We start from the raw sequence: 20,058 nt of genomic DNA on the forward strand, positions 1-20,058 counted from the left end.
CTCCAGGGGATCTTCCCAGTCCAGGGATTGAACCCAGGTCTCCTGCATTGCAGTGGATTCTTAACTGTCTGAGCCACCAGAGACGCCACCACAGAAGTTGTAATGTCATTACAACAACACGTTTTAATCACCCAGGAGATTTTTTAAAATATTAATGTGTGAGATTTTTATTGAATGGTTGGGCTAAGGTTCAACTATCAATACTTCTCTTAAAAGTTTTCTAAGTGGATATGATATACAGCCAGAGTAAAGAACCTTTATATATACATATAACTGGAAGGTGCATATTAGCTAGTGATGGGAGTTATACTTGGAGGGTGGGATTAAAAAGAAAAGTGAGAAAATGGTAATTTTCCTTTTGCCTGTTGTAATGCTGCTGCTGCTACTGCTAAGTCACTTCAGTCGTGTCCGACTCTGTGTGACCCCATAGACGGCAGCCCACCAGGCTCCCCCGTCCCTGGGATTCTCCAGGCAAGAACACTGGAGTGGGTTGCCATATGTAAGTTCTTTCTAGTAAATACAGATTAATTTTATAGTTTAAGATAAAACCTGAAAAAAATATTAAGCAGCACAAATTGTTACTGACGTCAGCTTTTGCAGTCAGACCTGATGTCAAAATCAAGTACACTATATACTAGCTTTGTAACTGTGGGTAAGTCACTAAACACTGATGAGTCTCTATGTTCTCTTATGTAGAATAGAGGAAATCACAGCACCTACCTTATTTCCTTGTGAAGATGAAATGAGGTAATATATGTAAGGTACCTCAGGCAGTATACAGCATACAGTAAGCATTTAGTAAATAGTGCTTTTATTGTCATGCTGTGGCCACCGGTGTCAAAACTGCAGATATGTCATGGAGCAAGAAGAGAGGAAAGTCTATTGAATTTGGTCAAAGGGGTTGATATTTGTGACTTGTAGAATGGGTTTATTAGTGTGCAGAGAGCAGCAGCAAGTTTTCTGGGAGGTTAAGGAGAGGAAGAGAGGAAGCTGAAACAGCAAACCACTTACTTTTCAAGTGTGGCATTGAAAAAAGGAGAAAAAGTACGATGCTTTTCAAAGGGAACAGTGGCACCAAGTGAAGTGAAGATTTTTCAAGAAAGTAGAAACCTTTGTGCATATTTAAAGTTGAGAAGTGGACCAGGATTAATGAAATAGAATATTACTGCAGAAACAAGATCCAAATGGAGTTAAAATCATGACATCAAAGAAGACAATTGTAGGAATTAATCTTGGCAAGGGAAGGGAACATCTTAGACAAGGAGAACCAAAAAAAATGACCAGATGGATATTTTGATATAGAAAGAAGAGACTAGGTAGTTTATGCCCGATTGCCTTGATTTCTGTATATTTATTTGTGAAATAATTTACTATGTGTCAGATACTGTGCTAGGCTGTGGGTACAAAACAGCATGTAAAACCATCCTTTCATGGATGGTGTTTTTGTTTTAGCCATCCTCTGTAGCTTTTATTACCATATGACAGCATACTTAAGCTTGCTCTTTGAAGGTCTCTCCCCATTTAAGTACAGACTATATACTATAGACAGGACTATATACTATAGTATAACTATAGTATAAGTCAGACAGGAGAAGGACTTTTTCCTGGTGTAGCCCTGATATTACAATACCAGGCATATAGTAGGTGTTAATGAATATTTACTAATATTTTAATAAAACAAAATATAACCTACGATATGCCATGCAGGTAGCCCACTTTAACTTATTTCATTCTTATGATAACTCTGAAAGGTGGACATTACTAATGCCATTTAGAGATGAGGAAATAATCTCAGAAGGATTTCATAAATTCCTTCATGGAGTTTTTAATGTAGAATATCTGTCTAGAAAAAAGTTTCATTAATTATTGAGTACTTTAAGAGTTTAGTATAGTTCTTATGAGGAGAAAAGGAAATATATGCAATAGGGCTATGCCTTTATTCTATTTCTTACATTTAGGATGACTTTTTTCTGGCCGTGAAGCACGTGGGACTTAGTGCCCCAAACAAAGATCAAATCCGTAGCCCCTACACTGAAGCACAGAGTTTAACCACTTGACTGCCAGAGAAGTCCCTAGGATGCCTTTTTTTTTTTTTTAAATGAGATCAAGGTCATGTGTGTATAGAGAAAGCTTCAAAAATATATTCGTCCCTCCAAAGAGTAACTGTTGTGCCAGCTCCGAGTGTATTTCCACCAAAAAACATACTTGTATTTGCTGCCATAATAACGGCTTTTCTCTCTTTAGGTAGTTTTCCGAGGAGGAGAAGGGGCTTTGCAGGTTTTGCCTCCCCTGGTTGATGTCATTCCTGAAGCTAGGCTAAACTTAGTGATTTACTATCTTCGTCAAGGTAAGAGAAATGTGTCTTGATCTTGCCTGTGTAAGACATTTTAGAACATTTACTCTCCAACTAAACTACTTGCTTAACCTTTAAAATCACTTCATAATACTTCCAAAAATATATTTGTAGCAGGTTCACAGGACAGAGCAAATTTATTGATATTTATTTGTTGTGCCTTTTCTCTTTATCTCCTCTTTCCTCTTCTGTTGCTTCCAATCTCTCGCCCATTCTGGTTTTTTTCTTTTCCTCTTATTTTTCTGCCCTTTGTCCTCTATTCATTTCATTTCAGGTTTTCTATTTTTCCTTTCCCTCCCTCATTTCTTCTTTTCTGTGTGTTCCTTGGTGTGTAATGTCCATCTACAGTTCCTTGTGTCTTTTTCTCATCATTAACTTTTTTATTTGCTCTAATTATCTGTCTTTCTGTTTCCTTGTGCCCCCAGCTTCTGCGAAATATTAAGATGAGAAGTGAGCATGGTATTTATTGCCCCTAAGTAAGGATAAATTGGAGGCACAGGCCCAAGCAGTGTGTTGTCTCACAGTCGTGAGCACAGGGTGGGAGCTCCCACGCAGGGGTGCTGGCAGTCTGTCATAGGCCTCAGACTAAGTGTGGGCCGTTTAAGGTGCATGGTAGGAACCAACCAGACAACATCCTCATCAAGGGAAATGTGAAGTGTTTATTAACAGGAGACCATGAACTTGCAAATAGTTCTCTCCCATTTGATACATCAGCACAAAGAAATAAGCTTTTGGACAAGAATTAAAGAAACACCTTATATATTTTATAAACTAATTTTTATTCTAAGAACTTTCAAACATAAACAAAACAAAAGTTAATAGTATGAACACCCAAATAATAACCCCAGATACAATAGTCTTGTAGATATTGCCAGTCTTTCTTCATTTATCCTCCCTCTTCCAGTTTTGTTGTGAAATATTTTAAAGCTAGTCCCAGCCTTTGTGTCATTTTACTCCTATGTACTTTATATATATATATATATATATATATGCACACACACACATATATATATATATATTTTAAAATGGATGTTTTTCTTATATAATTACAATGCCATAAGCATATACTTCCCTGTTCCTTATTTTTAGCTTGAACCCTTAAGTGCTTCGTGGCTTAATACAGGTTTCCTACAGATATTTGGTTATCTACTACTAACATTGAACTTGATGGAGAGTTAAGAAACAGGAAAAGCAAATCATACTTCTCATCAATATTTGAAGGACCTTATCATTTGGGGCGACTGTTTCAGAAAAGTTTGCTAGGATACAGACTAATATGGCTACTTATTTCTTATATTTCAGATGATGTACAGGAAGCTTATAACTTAATTAAGGATCTGGAACCTACTACTCCTCAGGTAATTGACAATGTGTTACATTTTTACTAACCAAGTTCTGCTGAAGGTGGAATTTCTGTTGAAAGGTAGTTGGAAGGCATATTGGGGAAGATTCCTGCTTGTAGACTCTCAGGAAAGTTTGTGTATGTTGATCTGGGAATATTACATGAGACTTTTGATATGAAAGTCAATATTCTGGGCTTTTTTGACATTTGTAAACTCCCATAAATATGGTCATTTCCTCAAAAGGGTTGAGGTTTGAAAACGCTGAAATCTAGAATTCTGATGAAACGAGACATGGAAACATGTCACCGGTATGACTGTCTGTACTGTGCCTTTGTCCCCTGCTGCTTGCTCACTCCTTGAATGCTGGCACTGTGTTAGTATTGTGTCTCTGGTGATATGAACGCTAAGCATGAACTAGGCGTCCCACTCATTGAGTGAAAGACTCAAAAATACTTCCAGATCTAAGTTGGTATATTTCTCAAGTGTATTTAAAGCTTCAGCATCTTTTGTTTTATTCTTTTTAAGAGCTGTCTTAAATAAAAATAGTACTCACATAAAAATCAGAATTCCCTGGTGATCCAGTCATTAGGACTCCATACTTCCACTGCAGGGGATACTGGTTTGATCTCTGTTCAGGGAACTAAGATCCTGTGTGGTACAAAAAAATGAAAAATTCATAAAGCTAAGAAGAGTATCTGTTAAAGAACAGAACCAAGTCTGAAGGGGATACAGATAAGGACTCAGGACTCCAAAATGAGAATACCTTACAAATGAGAGTCAGAGGATTATTGTTATTAATTAATTTATTTATATTTGAGGAAAGGAATCACTAGCAAAGGAAGGTTATTATATCATTGGAAAGGGAAAATTATATGTGTATGTGTGTGTGATATGGTCACAGAGAATGGCAGTGGCTGATAAAGTGTAAAAATTATTACATAAAATTTTATGGTTAATTTTTCCACTGAATTGAAATAAAAATAAAACTCCTATGCATGTCCACTGAGTTTTTCCGTTTATGATTGAGAATTTACAAATATGATTAATTCTGTTATATGAATACTTTCCTGAGAGCCAAATGAAAGTCTCCTAATTCTTTTATTCTTACCAGGGATAGAACAGAGCAAAGTGACTTTGGGTAACTTTTGATAATATATATAAAGCATTGAATTGATGCAAATGATTTTTTTGAGAGATATCTGTTAGTTTTTTGTTCCTTTTAAATTAATTACTGATATTGCACGTTTCCAGGAGTATATCCTCAAAGGAGTGGTCAATGCAGCCCTTGGCCAGGAAATGTGTTCGGTGAGTATAAAACCACTGGTATCTATAGTTTGTGAAGTTACAATGTGTGGAAAAAATAAAAATGAATGTCAGAGTTCAACTAGTAATAACCTTACAAATAGGCTCCTCTGCAGTTCCTTTTATTTCTCCATATCCACCAATCCAGATTACATTGTGACAGAATTCTGTGTTATTTGAAGACAGAAAAAGGGAATTCCCTGGTGGTCCTGTGGTTAGGACTTGGCGCTCTCATTGCCAAGGGCCCAGGTTCAATCCCTGGATGGAGAACAAGATCCCACAAACCATGTGGCTTGTCCAAAAAATAAAGCAGAATCGAATAAAGACTGAAAAAAAAAAAAAAAAAAAAGAAAGCTATAGGCTTAAGAGTTACTGCTTTCTAAGGGGAAAAAAAAGCCCAATTGTTGAACAATGTGTTTATCTAGTAACAATAGCAAATCATTGCAAAACTTCATTTTTACTTTCACTGACTTTTTTTTAACCTTGCATACCTCTGAGCTATAATTTTGGCATCTGTAAAATGAGAATAATTGTTTCTTTGGGAAAGTTTTTTATAAATACAAAACACTAACTAAAATTAAGCTCTTATTCACCTGAATATGGCATAGTAGGTTCTTTTTGGAATGAAATGGGATGTAAATAAATCTTTTTATCTCCAGCTCCCTCCAAATTGCCTCAAATAGGCAGTAAATAGCTATTGAATAAATTAATGATTTTACTAAGTTACTCCTTGTTTTAGCTATAGCTCCTACCACAAGGTCTGATATATGATAAAAGCAATAAATATTTGTTAAATGAATGAATGAATGAATGAATGAGTTCATTTAATGAAGGTACTTTTAAGATAGAATTTGGGAATTGAATTTTTTTTTTCCTCTTCTTTTCTATCTGATCTTAACTAGATTTTAATTCAGTTACAGATTGTCACTTTCTAGTTGGTGATGCTAATAAAAATTAGTACTGCTGATTTGAGGAGAATTTAAAATTTGTTAAATCCTGACAAATATGTTGAAACCATAAAGTGTAATACAAATGATGTATTTTCAGTTCATTCCTCTTATCAGCTCTGCTTGGTTTTTTAGAGGGATCATATGAAAATTGCCCAGCAGTTCTTCCAGTTGGTGGGAGGATCAGCTAGCGAATGTGGTATGTTTGAATCTGTACATGTGAGCACGATTTATCACTGGAGTTGGTCGTATATTGACTGGTGAAGTTTGATTCTGTATCCAGGGATATATCTGTTAGGTTTCCCATTGTAAAGCAGGAACCCAGACTCAGGAGAGAATATTAGATTAGCCCTTCTTAACAGCTCAGCTAAAATGGGATGAGAGGATATATAAACAGAGGAGAATAAGTATATTCTGTAGTTCATAAGAGTTTTAAATATCTGATTCTGTTTTTTATTTGAAATGTTCACTTTGATTTCTCAAGAGCTCTTTAGGTATAAAGCTTTTGTCACGCTGTAGATATTTTTTCAGAAGGTCATTTGCTTTTAATTTTGCCTATGGTATTTTTCCCATATAAAAACATTTAAATCTTATTTCTCTTTTCTATAATGATTTATTTTATGGGCATCAAGCTTAGAAAATGCTTTTTTATTCCTGAAGTTATGTAATATTCACCTATATTTTGCCAGTAGTTTTGTGGCTTCATTTTTGTTTTTAAACTATTGATCTCATCACTCAAGATTCAGTGTAAGTTTTGAAAAAGGCATCTAAAAAGGACTGATAGTTAGCCAGTATAAAACAGTATGGCTGGCTGTACCTGTTTTCAATGGCTGGCATCTATTCTGACAAATAGTATTCATGCTGAAGTGATTATTAAATATTCTGATCACCGCTGGGGATTCATTTTCTTTCAAATGTTTCACCAAAACCATTTATTGGATCATATTTTCTCTCCCCATTTCACTTCATTCTTACAACAAAAATTTATTGAGGTGTTAGGGATACAGCAGTAAACAAAACCAGGCAATTCCCCCACCCTTGTGCAGTGTTCAGTCTAGAGAGAACAAACTATAGACATAAGAAATAGATTATACAGTGTATCTGACTGCGATAAGTGTTACAGAGGAAAAAAACTGAACAGAGGAAGGAGGATCAGGAGTGACCGTGGCGAAGGTAGGGTATTACACGAATCCTCTGCCACTTCAAATAGGAATCTGTTATCAGACAAGTTGGTCAGAATCAGGATCAGATGGTTCCATGGCCAAATATTTCTCCATTTGAGATCAGAAGTGTTAGGTTGTCTTAGATGAGTAATGATGAGTACTAATTCATATTCATTGAATGTGCAGGTGTTGGAGCTGAACGAGAGAATCAAAGCCCTGGAAAAAAGACCTAGGGAAAACTGTAGGCCGAAGGACACATGCTCATGTGGGGCTCAGAGTTAACCGCAGGGGAGACTGTTGGTCATTCTTGAGTACTGTGACTTCCATATGCCGAGGTTCTATCCACTAAGCAGAATGTAACTTCAGAATCTAGAAAGATGTCTTGGAATACATTTCTTATTGCTAAATTATAAAATAACTCACATTTCAGCTAAAGAGAACTTTTAGTTTCATGAATGCACCTGATTTTTTTCCCATTCCATTTCAGATACAATACCAGGAAGGCAGTGCATGGCTTCCTGTTTCTTCCTGCTTAAGCAGTTTGATGATGTCTTGATTTACCTCAACTCATTTAAGGTCAGTGTAGAGTTTTCTAGGTGATTTTGTATACAAAATACTCTATATATGTCACAGATAAGATACTTTTGGAGATGACCCTTTTACTGTGGGAATAATAGTGGTATCAGCTAATTCCTCAAAATTATTTTTGTATTTATCTGGTATAACTGTTATTTTTATATGTTAAAGCTCAATGTGACCTGTTCTTGGGATGTTTTTCAGAGTTACTTCTATAATGATGACATCTTTAACTTTAATTATGCCCAAGCCAAAGCTGCAACTGGTAATACCAGTGAGGGTGAAGAGGTAGGTACCTGCTTTTGAAGACTTTTGAATGATTCTATCTAAAAACATTATCTTTTTCTCATGGAAATACCTGTTTAAAGCTAAAGGATTATTGAAAGTTCCATTGTTCTTAGGTTACATTAAAAAGTACAATATAAATAAACATGTAGATTATGACTACGTTCATGTTTTCCTTTTTTGGATAAATTTTATGGGGCTTCCCAGGTTGTGCTTGTGGTAAAGAACCCTCCTGTCAGTTCAGGAGACATAAGAGATGTGGGTTTCCATCCCTGGGTGGGGAAGATCCCCTGGAGAAGGAAATGGCAACCCACTCCAGTATTCCTGCCTGGAAAGTTGCATGGACAGAGGAGCCTGGCGGGCTACAGTGCATATTGACAGATATACATGTATAAACACATTCATATTTTCCTTTTTTGGATCAAGTTTATAAAGACATAACATACATGGAGAAAAGTATACAAATCAAAATACACAGCTTGATGAATTTTTAAAGTGAACATACCCAAATAGTCAGCACCCAGATAATAGAATTTTATCATAACCTGGTGAACCTTCTCATCCCCTTTTGGAGGCAGTCCCTTTCTCACAAGGCTAACCACTATCTTGATATCTAACTCCATAGATTGATTATCCAAATGATTCAAAATATTTCAGTTGAGTTACTTAATTCAGTTTTGTTATTATTCAACAAATGACTCAATTTATTATTATTGAAATTCTAAGTGTTTTCCAATTTCCATTGTGTTTAGAAATTATCTTTTTATTATCTTTAACTGTGAGTTATTTTAAAACATTTTTCATGATTTTCAAGTGTGTATGTTATCTTTTCCAGTTTTTTTTTAAATTTTAATATATTTTTTATTGAAGAATAATTGCCTTACAGAATTTTGCTGTTTTTGGTCAAACCTCAACATGAATCAGGAGGGGAAATATATATATCCAGGTTATTTTGATTTCTAACTTAATTGTATTGTGGTCATAGAGTGTGTCTGTATAACACGAATCCTTTAAAATCTGTTAAGACTTGCTTTAATGCCCAGTAGCATCTGCAGTTGTTAATTATTCTGTTCAAATCTTCTGTATCATTACTAACCTCATGTCACCTTATGATATCAATAACTGAGTGCTCGTCCTTAGTCACTAAGTTGTGACTGACTCTTTGCAATCCCAAGGACTGTAGCCCATGTTCCTCTGTCCATGGGATTCTCCAGGCAAGAATACTGGAGAGGGTTGCCATTTCCTTCTCCAGGGGACCTTCCCAACCCAGGGATCGAACCCTTCTTCATTGGTAGGAGGATTCTTTACCACTGAGACATCAGGGAAGCCCTCAATAATTGAGATGGTAGTTTAGTCGCTAAGTCATGTCTGACTTTAGCGACCCCATGGACTGTAGCCTGCTAGGCCTCCTCTGTCCATGGGATTCTCCAAGCAAGAATACTGGACTGGGTTGCCATTTCCTTCTCCAGGGGATCTTCCCAACCCAGGAATCAAACCCAGGTCTCCTCCATTGCAGGCAGATTCTTTACTGACTGAGCTACGAGGAAAGCCTCAATAACTGAGAGAAATGTGTTAAAATCACCACAATTTTATCCTTCACTTTTCTCAGCAGCCTGTGTAGAATTTGGTCATTATAATGCTCATTAGTCTAAGGCAAGCTGCTGTGGATATTTTTACTATAAAAGCTTCTGTATGTTTGTTCCCTTTTCCTTCCTCTTGCAGGTTTTCCTTTTAATCCAAAGTGAGAAGATGAAAAATGACTACATTTACCTCAGTTGGTTAGCTCGGTGCTGTGAGTCTTCTTTTAAACATTATAGAGGAATCTTCCTTTTATTGTTTTCTGATTTTGTCTTGTAGAATGGTTAAACTCTGAGATTGTGTTGTTAGTGCTGCTCAGTAGAGGTGGCCATGTATGCGTATGTATACAAGTGTGCCCTGTGGTTAGTTCTTCCATATGGCCGTGACCTAGCACCAGCAGTCCAAAAGATGCCAAGTTCTTTCTTTAGCATGTTTCAGCTTCCAGAGTCTCAGTTTACTTTGCCTTTTTTTTTTTGCTAAATGATATTGTTATGTTAATTTTACCTTTTCACTATGGTGTAGGCCTGAAAAGTAGTAAAATGTCAAAAACATAATTTTTGTGTGCTATATATATATATGTATATATATAGCCTATCATCTCTATCTGTCTTTCTCCAGTGTTTTTTCTTGTTCCTTTTTTTCACTTGGATTTAAAATGTTCACTAAGTTTTTGATGTCTTAGGAAATTTTAGCAATTAGATCTTCTAAGTGAGGCTGAAACTTTATTAGTGGGATTGAATGAATGATAGATGACTTTTTAAGCAGATGAGCAACATGAGAACTACTGAAAATCAACTCAGTCTAAAAAGACATACTTACCTGAAGCCTAACAAGTATTTTAAGCACTGTATATAGAGTCCTGATAGGGAACCAGTTTAATGCCAACATTGCAAGCTTTCCATGTAAAATGTTCACTGTTTACTATTACTTACTATGTTTCTAACATAAAACCAAATCCATAGACTAGCAAGATGCAGAAGTGTACTTCTTGTACATTTAGAAAACGTAAATCTTTGTTTCTCTTTGTAGACATTATGAATAAGAAGCCAAGACTAGCCTGGGAGCTTTATCTCAAGATGGAAACCTCTGGCGAGTCCTTTAGCCTCCTGCAGCTCATTGCTAATGACTGCTACAAGGTGAGTCTGAGTGAAATCTAAGGGGAAGGTGAAGATCAGTATCACACTGGTGCATTGACTAAATGTTAGGGGAAAGTGTCCTAGAGACTAAATGGTCATAGGTGGGAGAATCTACATAGTGATATCAGAAATGTCATCCCTTTTATAAATGAACTGAACTCAGAGATAGGCAGGATTTTATGTGTATGTAAAACATGTATACATATAAATGAAACGTGAAAATCATATGTACGGAAATAGTGGTTTAGAGAGGAGGTTTTAGATTTCTAAAGGCTATGACTCTTTAGGTATCATGCAGGTAGAGATAGTCATGTGGTAGTTGGAAGTTTGGTTCTGAAGCTCAAGAATGATGGCCTCTGGACTTCCCTGATGGTCCAGTGGTTATGAATGTGCCTGCCAGTGCAGAGGACATGGATTCGATCCTGGTCTGGGAAGACTCCACATCTGCGGGGCAGCTAAGCCCGGCTGCCACAACTACTGACCCTACCAGCTAAAACACCTGAAGCCAGCTTGCCTAGAGCCAGTGCTCCACAACAGGAGGAGCCATCGCAATGAGAAACCGGCCCACTGCAGCTAGAGAGTAGCCGCTGCTCATGCATAGGAATGGAGACCCAATCCATCCAAAGTAAACAAATAAGAAAAAACAGCAGTGTCCTCTGACATTGAGAGACAGATTTGGAGAAATCACCTCTTCACTAGTAATGCTGCTGCTGCTGCTGCTGCTGCTGCTAAGTCACTTCAGTCGTGTCCGACTCTGTGTGGCCCCATAGACAGCAGCCCACTAGGCTTCTCTGTCCCTGGGATTCTCCAGGCAAGAACACTGGAGTGGGTTGCCATTTCCTTCTCCAATGCATGAAAGTGAAAAGTGAAAGTGAAGTCGCTCAGTCGTGCCCGGCTCTTAACAATCCCACGGACTGCAGCCTACCAGGCTCCTCCGTCCATGGGATTTCCAGGCAAGAGTACTGGAGTGGGTTGCCATTGCCTTCTCCGTCAATAGTAATAGATGCCCTGAAAAACAGTGAAATTTCCCAGATAAGGGAGTCAAGTAAGAAGAATAAAGAGTTGCAAACCAAACCTTTGGGAAACCTTGGTGTAAATAGTAGACAGGAAGGACAAGGGAACCAGAAGAAGTGGAGTCAGATTTAGTAAAAGAGGAGCTTTGTGTGTGTGTGTATGTGTGTGTGTGTGTGTAGGGAGTTGGAAAGACAGTGAAGAATTTGGGACCCTATCCTATAGATTAAAAGCTTTTTACAAAACTAACCTCAAATTCTGAAAACTATTTGGTGAATATTTCTTCCTGTTCAAAAGACAGGAAAACATTAGGTAAAGAGAGTCTAGTATCAACTTAATCAATAATAGCTCATTTCAAAGTGAATCATTACAAAAATAAAGCGAATTACCATCAGTGGAAAAGGTTTTTAAAACATAGGAAACTTGGAAGTGTTTAATAGAACTTAGTGGATGGCAATGATATTAAGTGAGTTAGAGAAGGCAGAGGGAAAGAAAACACTGAAAGACAGGAATTTAGTTCAATTTTAAATGTATAAAACCTGAAGTGTGTTTGGGGCTCCCAGGTAGAGATATTATAGTAGGAAATACGCAGGGTGAACCCGGAGCTCAGGAATGCATGTGAAAGGTTTGGATTGGAGATGTGACTTCAGAAGTCAACAGAAGGTAATGGTGGCGGTGGTGGTGGTAGCCGCAGAGTATTGGGAAAGAATGAGAGTAACCAGTGACTGGGGTGAGGAACCACGTGGAACACCAGTCACTATTTAAGGGATATAAACAGAGGAGTCAGTAAAAGAGATAGATGATGAGGATGAACAGAAGGGAAAGAAAAGAACCAGAAGAGAGAGAAAAAAAGCATTTTTCCTTACTCTTTTTCTTGTTCCTATTTTATCAAATGCCATGGAAGGAAGATGTCACATCTGCAGCTACGTTGAATTGCATGAGGCCTGAGAAAACACTACTAGGTACATTAGAGAACTGGATTAGGAAACAGATTCAGTGAGAATAACATAACCCATAATCTTTAAAAAACTGATAAATGATTTCATATGTATACGTACATATATAAAGCATTCTGAAATGACAAAATTACAGAGATGTGGGAAAAAACTGATGGTTGCCAGAGGTTAGGAATGGTCAGCTGGGAGGCACAGCTTTGTGGTGATGTACTAGTTCTGTCTTGATAGGGGTGGTGGTTCCATGAGTCTGACACACTTGATTAAATAGCAGAAATGTTTACATACGTTGTAGTGATGTCAGTTTCCTGGGTTTGATGTTCCGTGGGACCACTCTGTACTATCTTTGTAACTTCCCGTCAGTTTAAAATTATTCCAAAATAAAAAGGCTTTAGCAAATGACCCAACTAGGGCTATATCCAACAATATAGATAAGTTGTAAAAACATATACAAAGATACAAAATAATATTTACAGCATTATTTCATATAGTTAACATACTAAGAGGCAGCACTCAATTATGTTGTCTCAACGTATATACAAAGCTGATACAACTATACAGTCAAAGAAATGATGCCTGTAAGACTCAGACTAATAGTTATGAAAATAGGGGAAAAGCGGGCTGTGGTGTAGAAGTGAAACACAGAGCTTTGGTTTTGCTATCAGTGTTTTGTTTCTTCACATGGGTGGTAGTTACACTTGTATTGACATTATAGTCATTAAACTGTGCATGTATGTTTCTCACATCATTTGGTGTGTTTCTTTACCAAAAAAAAAAAATATATATATATATATATATATATATATATTTTTTAAGTGAACATAGGAAGAAGGATTAACCTTGAAAAGGAATAAGAACACTTCTTTCTGTGAGATAGGCAGAATAATGAAGTATAATTTGAATGGAAGGCAGGAAATTTGTGTCTTCCCTATGAAGTAGAGAAAAAAGCTAAGCTAAGAATACAATAGAGATCTTAAGGAAATTGGAAAGGTTTAGAGCAACAGTTTATGGAAAAGGAGAAGTAATTAAACCACACTAAATAAGGGAGGATTTCACAGTAACTTGAAGACTTCAGTGAAATTGGTAACCCTATATATTTATGAGACTGCAGCCATGAAATTAAAAGGTGCTTGCTCTTTGGAAGAGAAGCTATGACAAACCTAGACAGCATATTAAAAAGCAGAGACAGCACTTTGCCAACAAAGGTCCATATGGTTTTTCCAGTAGCCATGTACGGATGTGAGAGTTGGACCATAAAGAAGGCTGAGCCCCAAAGAATTGATGCTTTTGAACTGTGGTGCTGGAGAAGACTCTTGAGAGTTCCTTGGACTGCAAGGAGATCAATCCAGTCAATCCTAAGGGAAACCAACCCTGACTAGTCATTGGAAGGACTGATGCTGAAGCTGAAGCTCCAATACTTTGGCCACTTGATGTGAAGAGCTGACTCTTTGGAAAGACTCTGGTGGTGGGAAAGATTGAGGGCAAGAGGAGGAGGGGACGACAGAGGATGAGACGGTTGGATGTTATCACTGACACAAAGGACATGAGTTTGAGCAAACTCCAGGAGAAAGTGAAAGACAGAGAAGTCTGGTATGTTGCAGTCCATAGGGTCACAAAGAGTTGGACACGACTTCACAACTGAACAACAACAACATCTAAGCAAAATTTAATGATAGCATACTGTACAAGGCCATGGAAGTGTGTAGTGTGTTTGGGAAAGAAATTTGTCAAAAGGAATTAAATATTTAAGAGGTTTGCTGTTTCGGAGTCAGTATACATCTAGGCGTTCTGAGATGACAGGGAAAAGGTCAGGGAAAGATCATCCTCTTGGGTGAAACATGATCAAATTAGCAGAAAATGAATGAAAGTAGTCGGCTATGGTATGTATTGAGGAAACTTGAAAAATAACCAGTTTGGATCAGTTATCGGTGTTTATCCTCACGAACAGAAGAATAGAATTAGAAGAAATGACAAATGTGTTGATTATAGCATAACTTGACTATATGTAGAAGAAATGTCATATTGCTGAAAACTTAATGAAGGTAAGGGGATTTAAACTGAACCCATGTACACAAACTGTGATTTCCCTTCTTGTTTTAATAAGGAATAGAAGTTAATTTGCTAACTAAGAATGTTGTCATTACCCATGCACTTGTTTTATGTACTTATGTAGCTCTGTTTCATGGTATCTTTACATTTAGTTTCATTTTGTGGGATCTTTTGACTACAAGTATTACCACAATACTTTCTTTTATTCAGATGGGCCAGTTTTACTATTCAGCGAAAGCATTTGATGTCTTAGAGAGGCTGGACCCTAATCCTGAATACTGGGAAGGCAAGCGGGGTGCCTGTGTGGGCATATTCCAGATGATCTTGGCTGGGAGGGAACCCAAGTAAGTAGACAGACAAGAGACGCTATTCTGTGCGCTTGCTGGTTTCCTGGGGGTGACAATTGTTTTCCTGGGTAATGTCCTCTGAAAACTAAAAATTATACAGTAATCTATAGATTCAATGCAATAAAACGAGTATACTACCCAAAGCAACCTATAGATTCAATGCAATAAAATGAGTATACTACCCAAAGCAACCTATAGATTCAATGCAATAAAATAATGACGTTTTAGAATGATGAATGAAAGTTTAAGTTTTATACTGCCATTTTCACAAGCAATGTCTTTTTCAACCTCTTCTGCTCTTTACTTTGCCTGTTGGGTTTTTTCTTGTGTCTCTTAGTTTAGACCTCAAAGAATTAGAAATGGAGTGAGTGTGGTTAAAAATTAAATTTTTTTTGCCTTCTCATATTTCAGGAAATACTGAGACATTAGACCACACAAAATTACATGGCATATAATTCCATTTGTAATAAAAGTTAAACTACTGAAAACTAAATTCCATTTTCTGAAAGTAATTTCATGGAATGTATTTGTTACTAATATATGATAGAAGATAATGACTATTTTATAAGTAAATAATCTATCAAAAATTAGTTCCTACCTTGTGTATATTTCTAGTACTATTAAGAGTTTAAAAGAATTTGGGTAGTTGAAAGAAGATGCTTGAGGGAAAAGGGGTAAAATATGAGAGAACACTTAGGGAAGAGGATCAGTATGCAGTCATCTATAGATCTGATGATGTAACAGGGAAGATTTGGTATGTATTACTTAAAACATGAGTTTTAATCTTAACTAAATTTAAATAAGTCAGATATAAACATTGCATATTTGCCACATCTTGGTCCTTAATTTTCCCCTCTTCTGTATTTATTAGTGTGTCACTTTTCTTGAAGAGATCATCTACCCCGGCTTTCTGACATTTTCATTTATGGCAGTGACACCCAGTTTGGGGTGATTACCACATTAAACAAAGGAGAACTCTGGGACTCAGTCAAGTTAAGTGACCTGTTAGCACAGAGCTAGAATTTGAACCCAGCTCCTTAATACACACTTTCTATTCTGTCCTACAGAATAACCATAGAAACAGAAATATTTATGTCATATTCAGACAAAAAAAAAATATGTGTATATGTGTGTGTGTATGCAAACAAAGAAGACTGAAATTGGTGAGGAGTTCACAGAATTTCCATTTTACTATGGCACCGTAAGAATAGAAAGCTAGGAAGTCTGTGATTGGTTTATGAAAACACAGGAAAAGGACAGGCAGATATGCCGGCCAGAAGGATGTGAAGAACTGTCACAAGTTATTTTAGCTGTTAATTTGCATTCTTGTCCTTCCACACCGTTTCCTCAGAGAGACCCTTCGAGAAGTGCTCCACTTACTGAGAAGCACGGGTAACCCGCAAGTCGAGTACATCGTCCGGATCATGAAGAAATGGGCCAAGGAAAACAGAGTGCCTGTCTAAAACAGCCCCAAGTCCTCCGGAACCCATCACCACTTTGACATAAAACTGGAGATCGTTTCCCTCAAGTGTATGTTAGAGACAGGGCTCTGTTTATTGACATCTCCTTCCTTGGTCTCCAAGCCTCTTGATCAGTGACAGGCTAGCTTAGACCAAGCCTCCTGGCTGAGTTAAGAGCTGTAGTCTGGGCTCTGGCTCCCATATGATCCCATGAGCAATAAGACTTTGGACTTGTCCAGTGCCTTTATTCTAAAAATACTCAGAGCACTCTTATGTAATTTACTGACTTTAAGGAGAATGACATAAACTTTTTTTATTTATTAGCATTCCATGGCATTTTCTCCAAGTTGCAATAACAGATGCCTTTACTGCTCAAGGGTCACATCATTTCTGTCATCTTAATTTTAGCTATCTGTGTACATGATCCTGTGTTACTGGGGAAATCCATAAAAAGTTTTGTAATGCATCTCTGAATCTTAGGAGAGCAGAAGTTATAAATAGCTACCTGGTTCTAAGAATGGCAGTAAGACCCTTTATCAAACTGTCCAGGCATTAATAGATAATAGACTTATGGGGTTATTCTTTTGATAGTTGAATTGTTGATAATAACATGTTACAGCAGAGTAACATGTATACTGAAGTTTTTAAAAGGTGAGTTCTATATGAAGAAAACTTGTGTGGGACATTTTAAAGATATTCAGCAAACAAAGTATACAGGTCTCATCAGTCACTTCTCCATTATATTTTAGGTAATCTTACTGGTTAGGTTTTCCTTCCTACATCTCACTAAGTAAACATCAATTTTTGAAAGTAGGGCTCCAAAGACTATTTTATTTATTAATGTAATGATAATAGAATATGAATCAGGTCAAGCTCTTTGAGGGATTCCCTAATGGCTGGACTTTGTCCGAAGCGTATTCCAGCTCAATGTTGCTGAGCTCTTACAACACAACTTATACAACCGAGCATTTTTAGGCTCACAACCTATTTTCATAAGATCGACCTACACATTTTATGTACCAGGTTACTTTGTTTCTATATTACATACTTTGTTTCTGCGAGTTGAAAGTAGCAGCATTACAGATACAGAAAGTGCAGAGCCATTCCTATCCAGCAGGAGAACTCAAGGTTGCAATTCCTTGAAGCAGTAAAGACAAGACTTCTATAAGCACTGAGTCAGGTTTTCCACCCCCCACCACCTCCCCCCCCATCCACTGTGGGCGAAGGAGTTGCATAGGATGGAGACGGGAACGTGGCAGAAGTCGGCGCAGCGGAGGTGAGCTCAGTGACGGCAGAGGGTCTTGCCTTCTGGACAATTATGAGGGTTCTCCCACCTCCACTCAGGAAGATGGCCACAAGTCAAAGCACAAATCAAAATAAACTGGCCCAAATAGCTGAGTTTTAGAAAACAAAATCACACCACAATTTTTTATATACAAAAGCTTCTGTTCCTTATTATACTGTTTATGTTTTTTCACTAGTTTGTTCTCAGTATCTAAGTTACTAGGTGGATCAGATCTGGACAGAAACTGCCATAATCTTTAGAGTCCTTGTGATTCTTCCTTACCTCACTCAAAATATTAGGAAACATGACAGTAGAAAAAGACGTATGGGCCTCTTCAGTGGTTCTTGGCAAGAAAATTTGTCTTCCAGTTAGTTGCTGTTATTTTCAAATTTCCTGTACTTGGAAAGCTTTTCCACGGATGGCGATTTACTTTTAAATGAGCTCTCGTTGATCTTGACGCTCCAGCTTCTCCCTGCCATTTTTCTGTCTCCTGGAAAAAACAGATATTCCAAAAAGAGCAATTCCCAGAATTTTAGATTAACTTTTTAAAAAGTTTTTATCTATAGAACCGACCTCCCCCCCCCCCCCCCCCCCCCCCGCCAAACCCCATAGAGATTAGTTTAGGAGAGATACTACCCAATTCTGTTATTAAGGATAGCTACTTCTGAAGTAGCTTGGCCCCTGGGTGGGTCTCAAGATTGCAGAGTACTGTTGCATGGAGAGGAGAGGGTCCAGGTTTGGGAATAGAGTGGTAATGTGTACAATTCATAGCATCAATGTGCTCTTTTTTTTTTTAATTTTAGTTTTTTATTTTTTAAATTTTAAAATCTTTAATTCTTACATGCATTCCCAAACATGAACCCCCCTCCCACCTCCCTCCCCATAACATCTTTCTGGGTCATCCCCATGCACCAGCCCCAAGCATGCTGCATCCCGCGTCAGACACAGACTGGCGATTCAATTCACATGATAGTATACATGTTAGAATGTCATTCTCCCAAATCATCCCACCCTCTCCCTCTCCCTCTGAGTCCAAAAGTCCGTTATACACATCTGTGTCTCTTTCCCTGTCTTGCATACAGGGTCGTCATTGCCATCTTCCTAAATTCCATATATATGTGTTAGTATACTGTATTGGTGTTTTTCTTTCTGGCTTACTTCACTCTGTATAATCGGCTCCAGTTTCATCCATCTCATCAGAACTGATTCAAGTGAATTCTTTTTAACGGCTGAGTAATACTCCATTGTGTATATGTACCACAGCTTTCTTATCCATTCATCTGCTGATGGACATCTAGGTTGTTTCCATGTCCTGGCTATTATAAACAGTGCTGCGATGAACATTGGGGTACATGTATCTCTTTCAATTCTGGTTTCCTCGGTGTGTATGCCCAGCAGTCAATGTGCTCTTTTTACTCTGTAGCAGATACTACTTGCAAATGGAAAAAATGTTATTTTTATACTTCCAAAGAATTGTTATGTTCCACTGTAACATATTTAAATTAAAGTTATTATTTGGTAATTTACGGTATTCTGTTAAGTGTGGTGAGTAAGGGCGGTGGGTTTATAATGTGCGTCCTCCCCTTTCTTTCCTGACCTCAGAGTGAAGGGGGAAACACCAAGTTTTACTCTCCACAAGTTTCTCTTTCTGAGAAGAGAATAGACAGCCCTAAGAAGCCTTGTCCACTAAGGCTTGTATTTCCTGCTTAGCCATGTTAGGTTTGGCTTTCTACTAAGTCACAGTGCATTCCAGAAGTTTGTTATACAATGTTAACGAACATTATACAACACTATACAAGTCTCATATGTAGAAAGCTTCCAAATGCTTGACTGAATAGTTTAACGTAGTAACTGGAAGAGCAGGGTACTTGTGAGATCTGACCTCATGTATTCTTGTTCCCATCTAATTTTCTTTTCCTTTTGAACTTTTTATTTTGTACTGGGATATAGCCAATAAACAATGATGTGATAGTTTCAGGTGAACAGTGAAGGGACTCAGCCATGCATATACATGTATCCATTCTCCCCCAAACCCTCCCCCCATCCAGGCTGCCACATAACACTGAGCAGAGTTCCCTGTGCTGTACAATAGGTTCTTGTTAGTTATCCATTTTAAATAGAGCAGTAATTGTTTTCTGGTGTGCCAAGCATATACTGGGCTTCCCTGGTGGCTCAGACGGTAAAGAATTCACCTGGATTGTGGGAGACCTGGGTTTGATCCTTGGGTTGGGAAGATCACCCAGAGGAGGTCATAGTAATCCGCTCCAATA

General features: G+C 37.5%; 1 protein-coding gene across 5 annotated transcripts in view; it reads left to right on the forward strand.

Moving 5' to 3' along the window:
* IFT56 (intraflagellar transport 56) overlaps window positions 1-19,314 on the forward strand; it is a 45,698-nt gene extending 26,384 nt beyond the window's left edge. For 3 of the 5 annotated variants that reach the window (XM_060415138.1, XM_004008098.6, XM_042248891.2), the window contains 10 exons: window positions 2,245-2,347; window positions 3,656-3,711; window positions 4,948-5,001; window positions 6,081-6,144; window positions 7,596-7,684; window positions 7,889-7,972; window positions 9,692-9,761; window positions 10,577-10,683; window positions 14,907-15,040; window positions 16,395-19,314. In XM_060415138.1, the coding sequence (XP_060271121.1) occupies window positions 2,245-2,347; window positions 3,656-3,711; window positions 4,948-5,001; window positions 6,081-6,144; window positions 7,596-7,684; window positions 7,889-7,972; window positions 9,692-9,761; window positions 10,577-10,683; window positions 14,907-15,040; window positions 16,395-16,506 (873 nt within the window). In that variant the 3' untranslated portion in view covers window positions 16,507-19,314. Of the gene's footprint in view, window positions 1-2,244; window positions 2,348-3,655; window positions 3,712-4,947; window positions 5,002-6,080; window positions 6,145-7,595; window positions 7,685-7,888; window positions 7,973-9,691; window positions 9,762-10,576; window positions 10,684-13,871 lie in introns of all 5 variants that reach the window. The other 2 variants (XM_060415140.1, XM_060415139.1) reach the window with 2 other exon arrangements.
* The last annotated feature ends 744 nt before the right edge of the window (window positions 19,315-20,058 follow it).

This window comes from Ovis aries, chromosome 4, assembly GCF_016772045.2.
Source record: "Ovis aries strain OAR_USU_Benz2616 breed Rambouillet chromosome 4, ARS-UI_Ramb_v3.0, whole genome shotgun sequence".
NCBI classification, from domain to species: domain Eukaryota; kingdom Metazoa; phylum Chordata; class Mammalia; order Artiodactyla; family Bovidae; genus Ovis; species Ovis aries.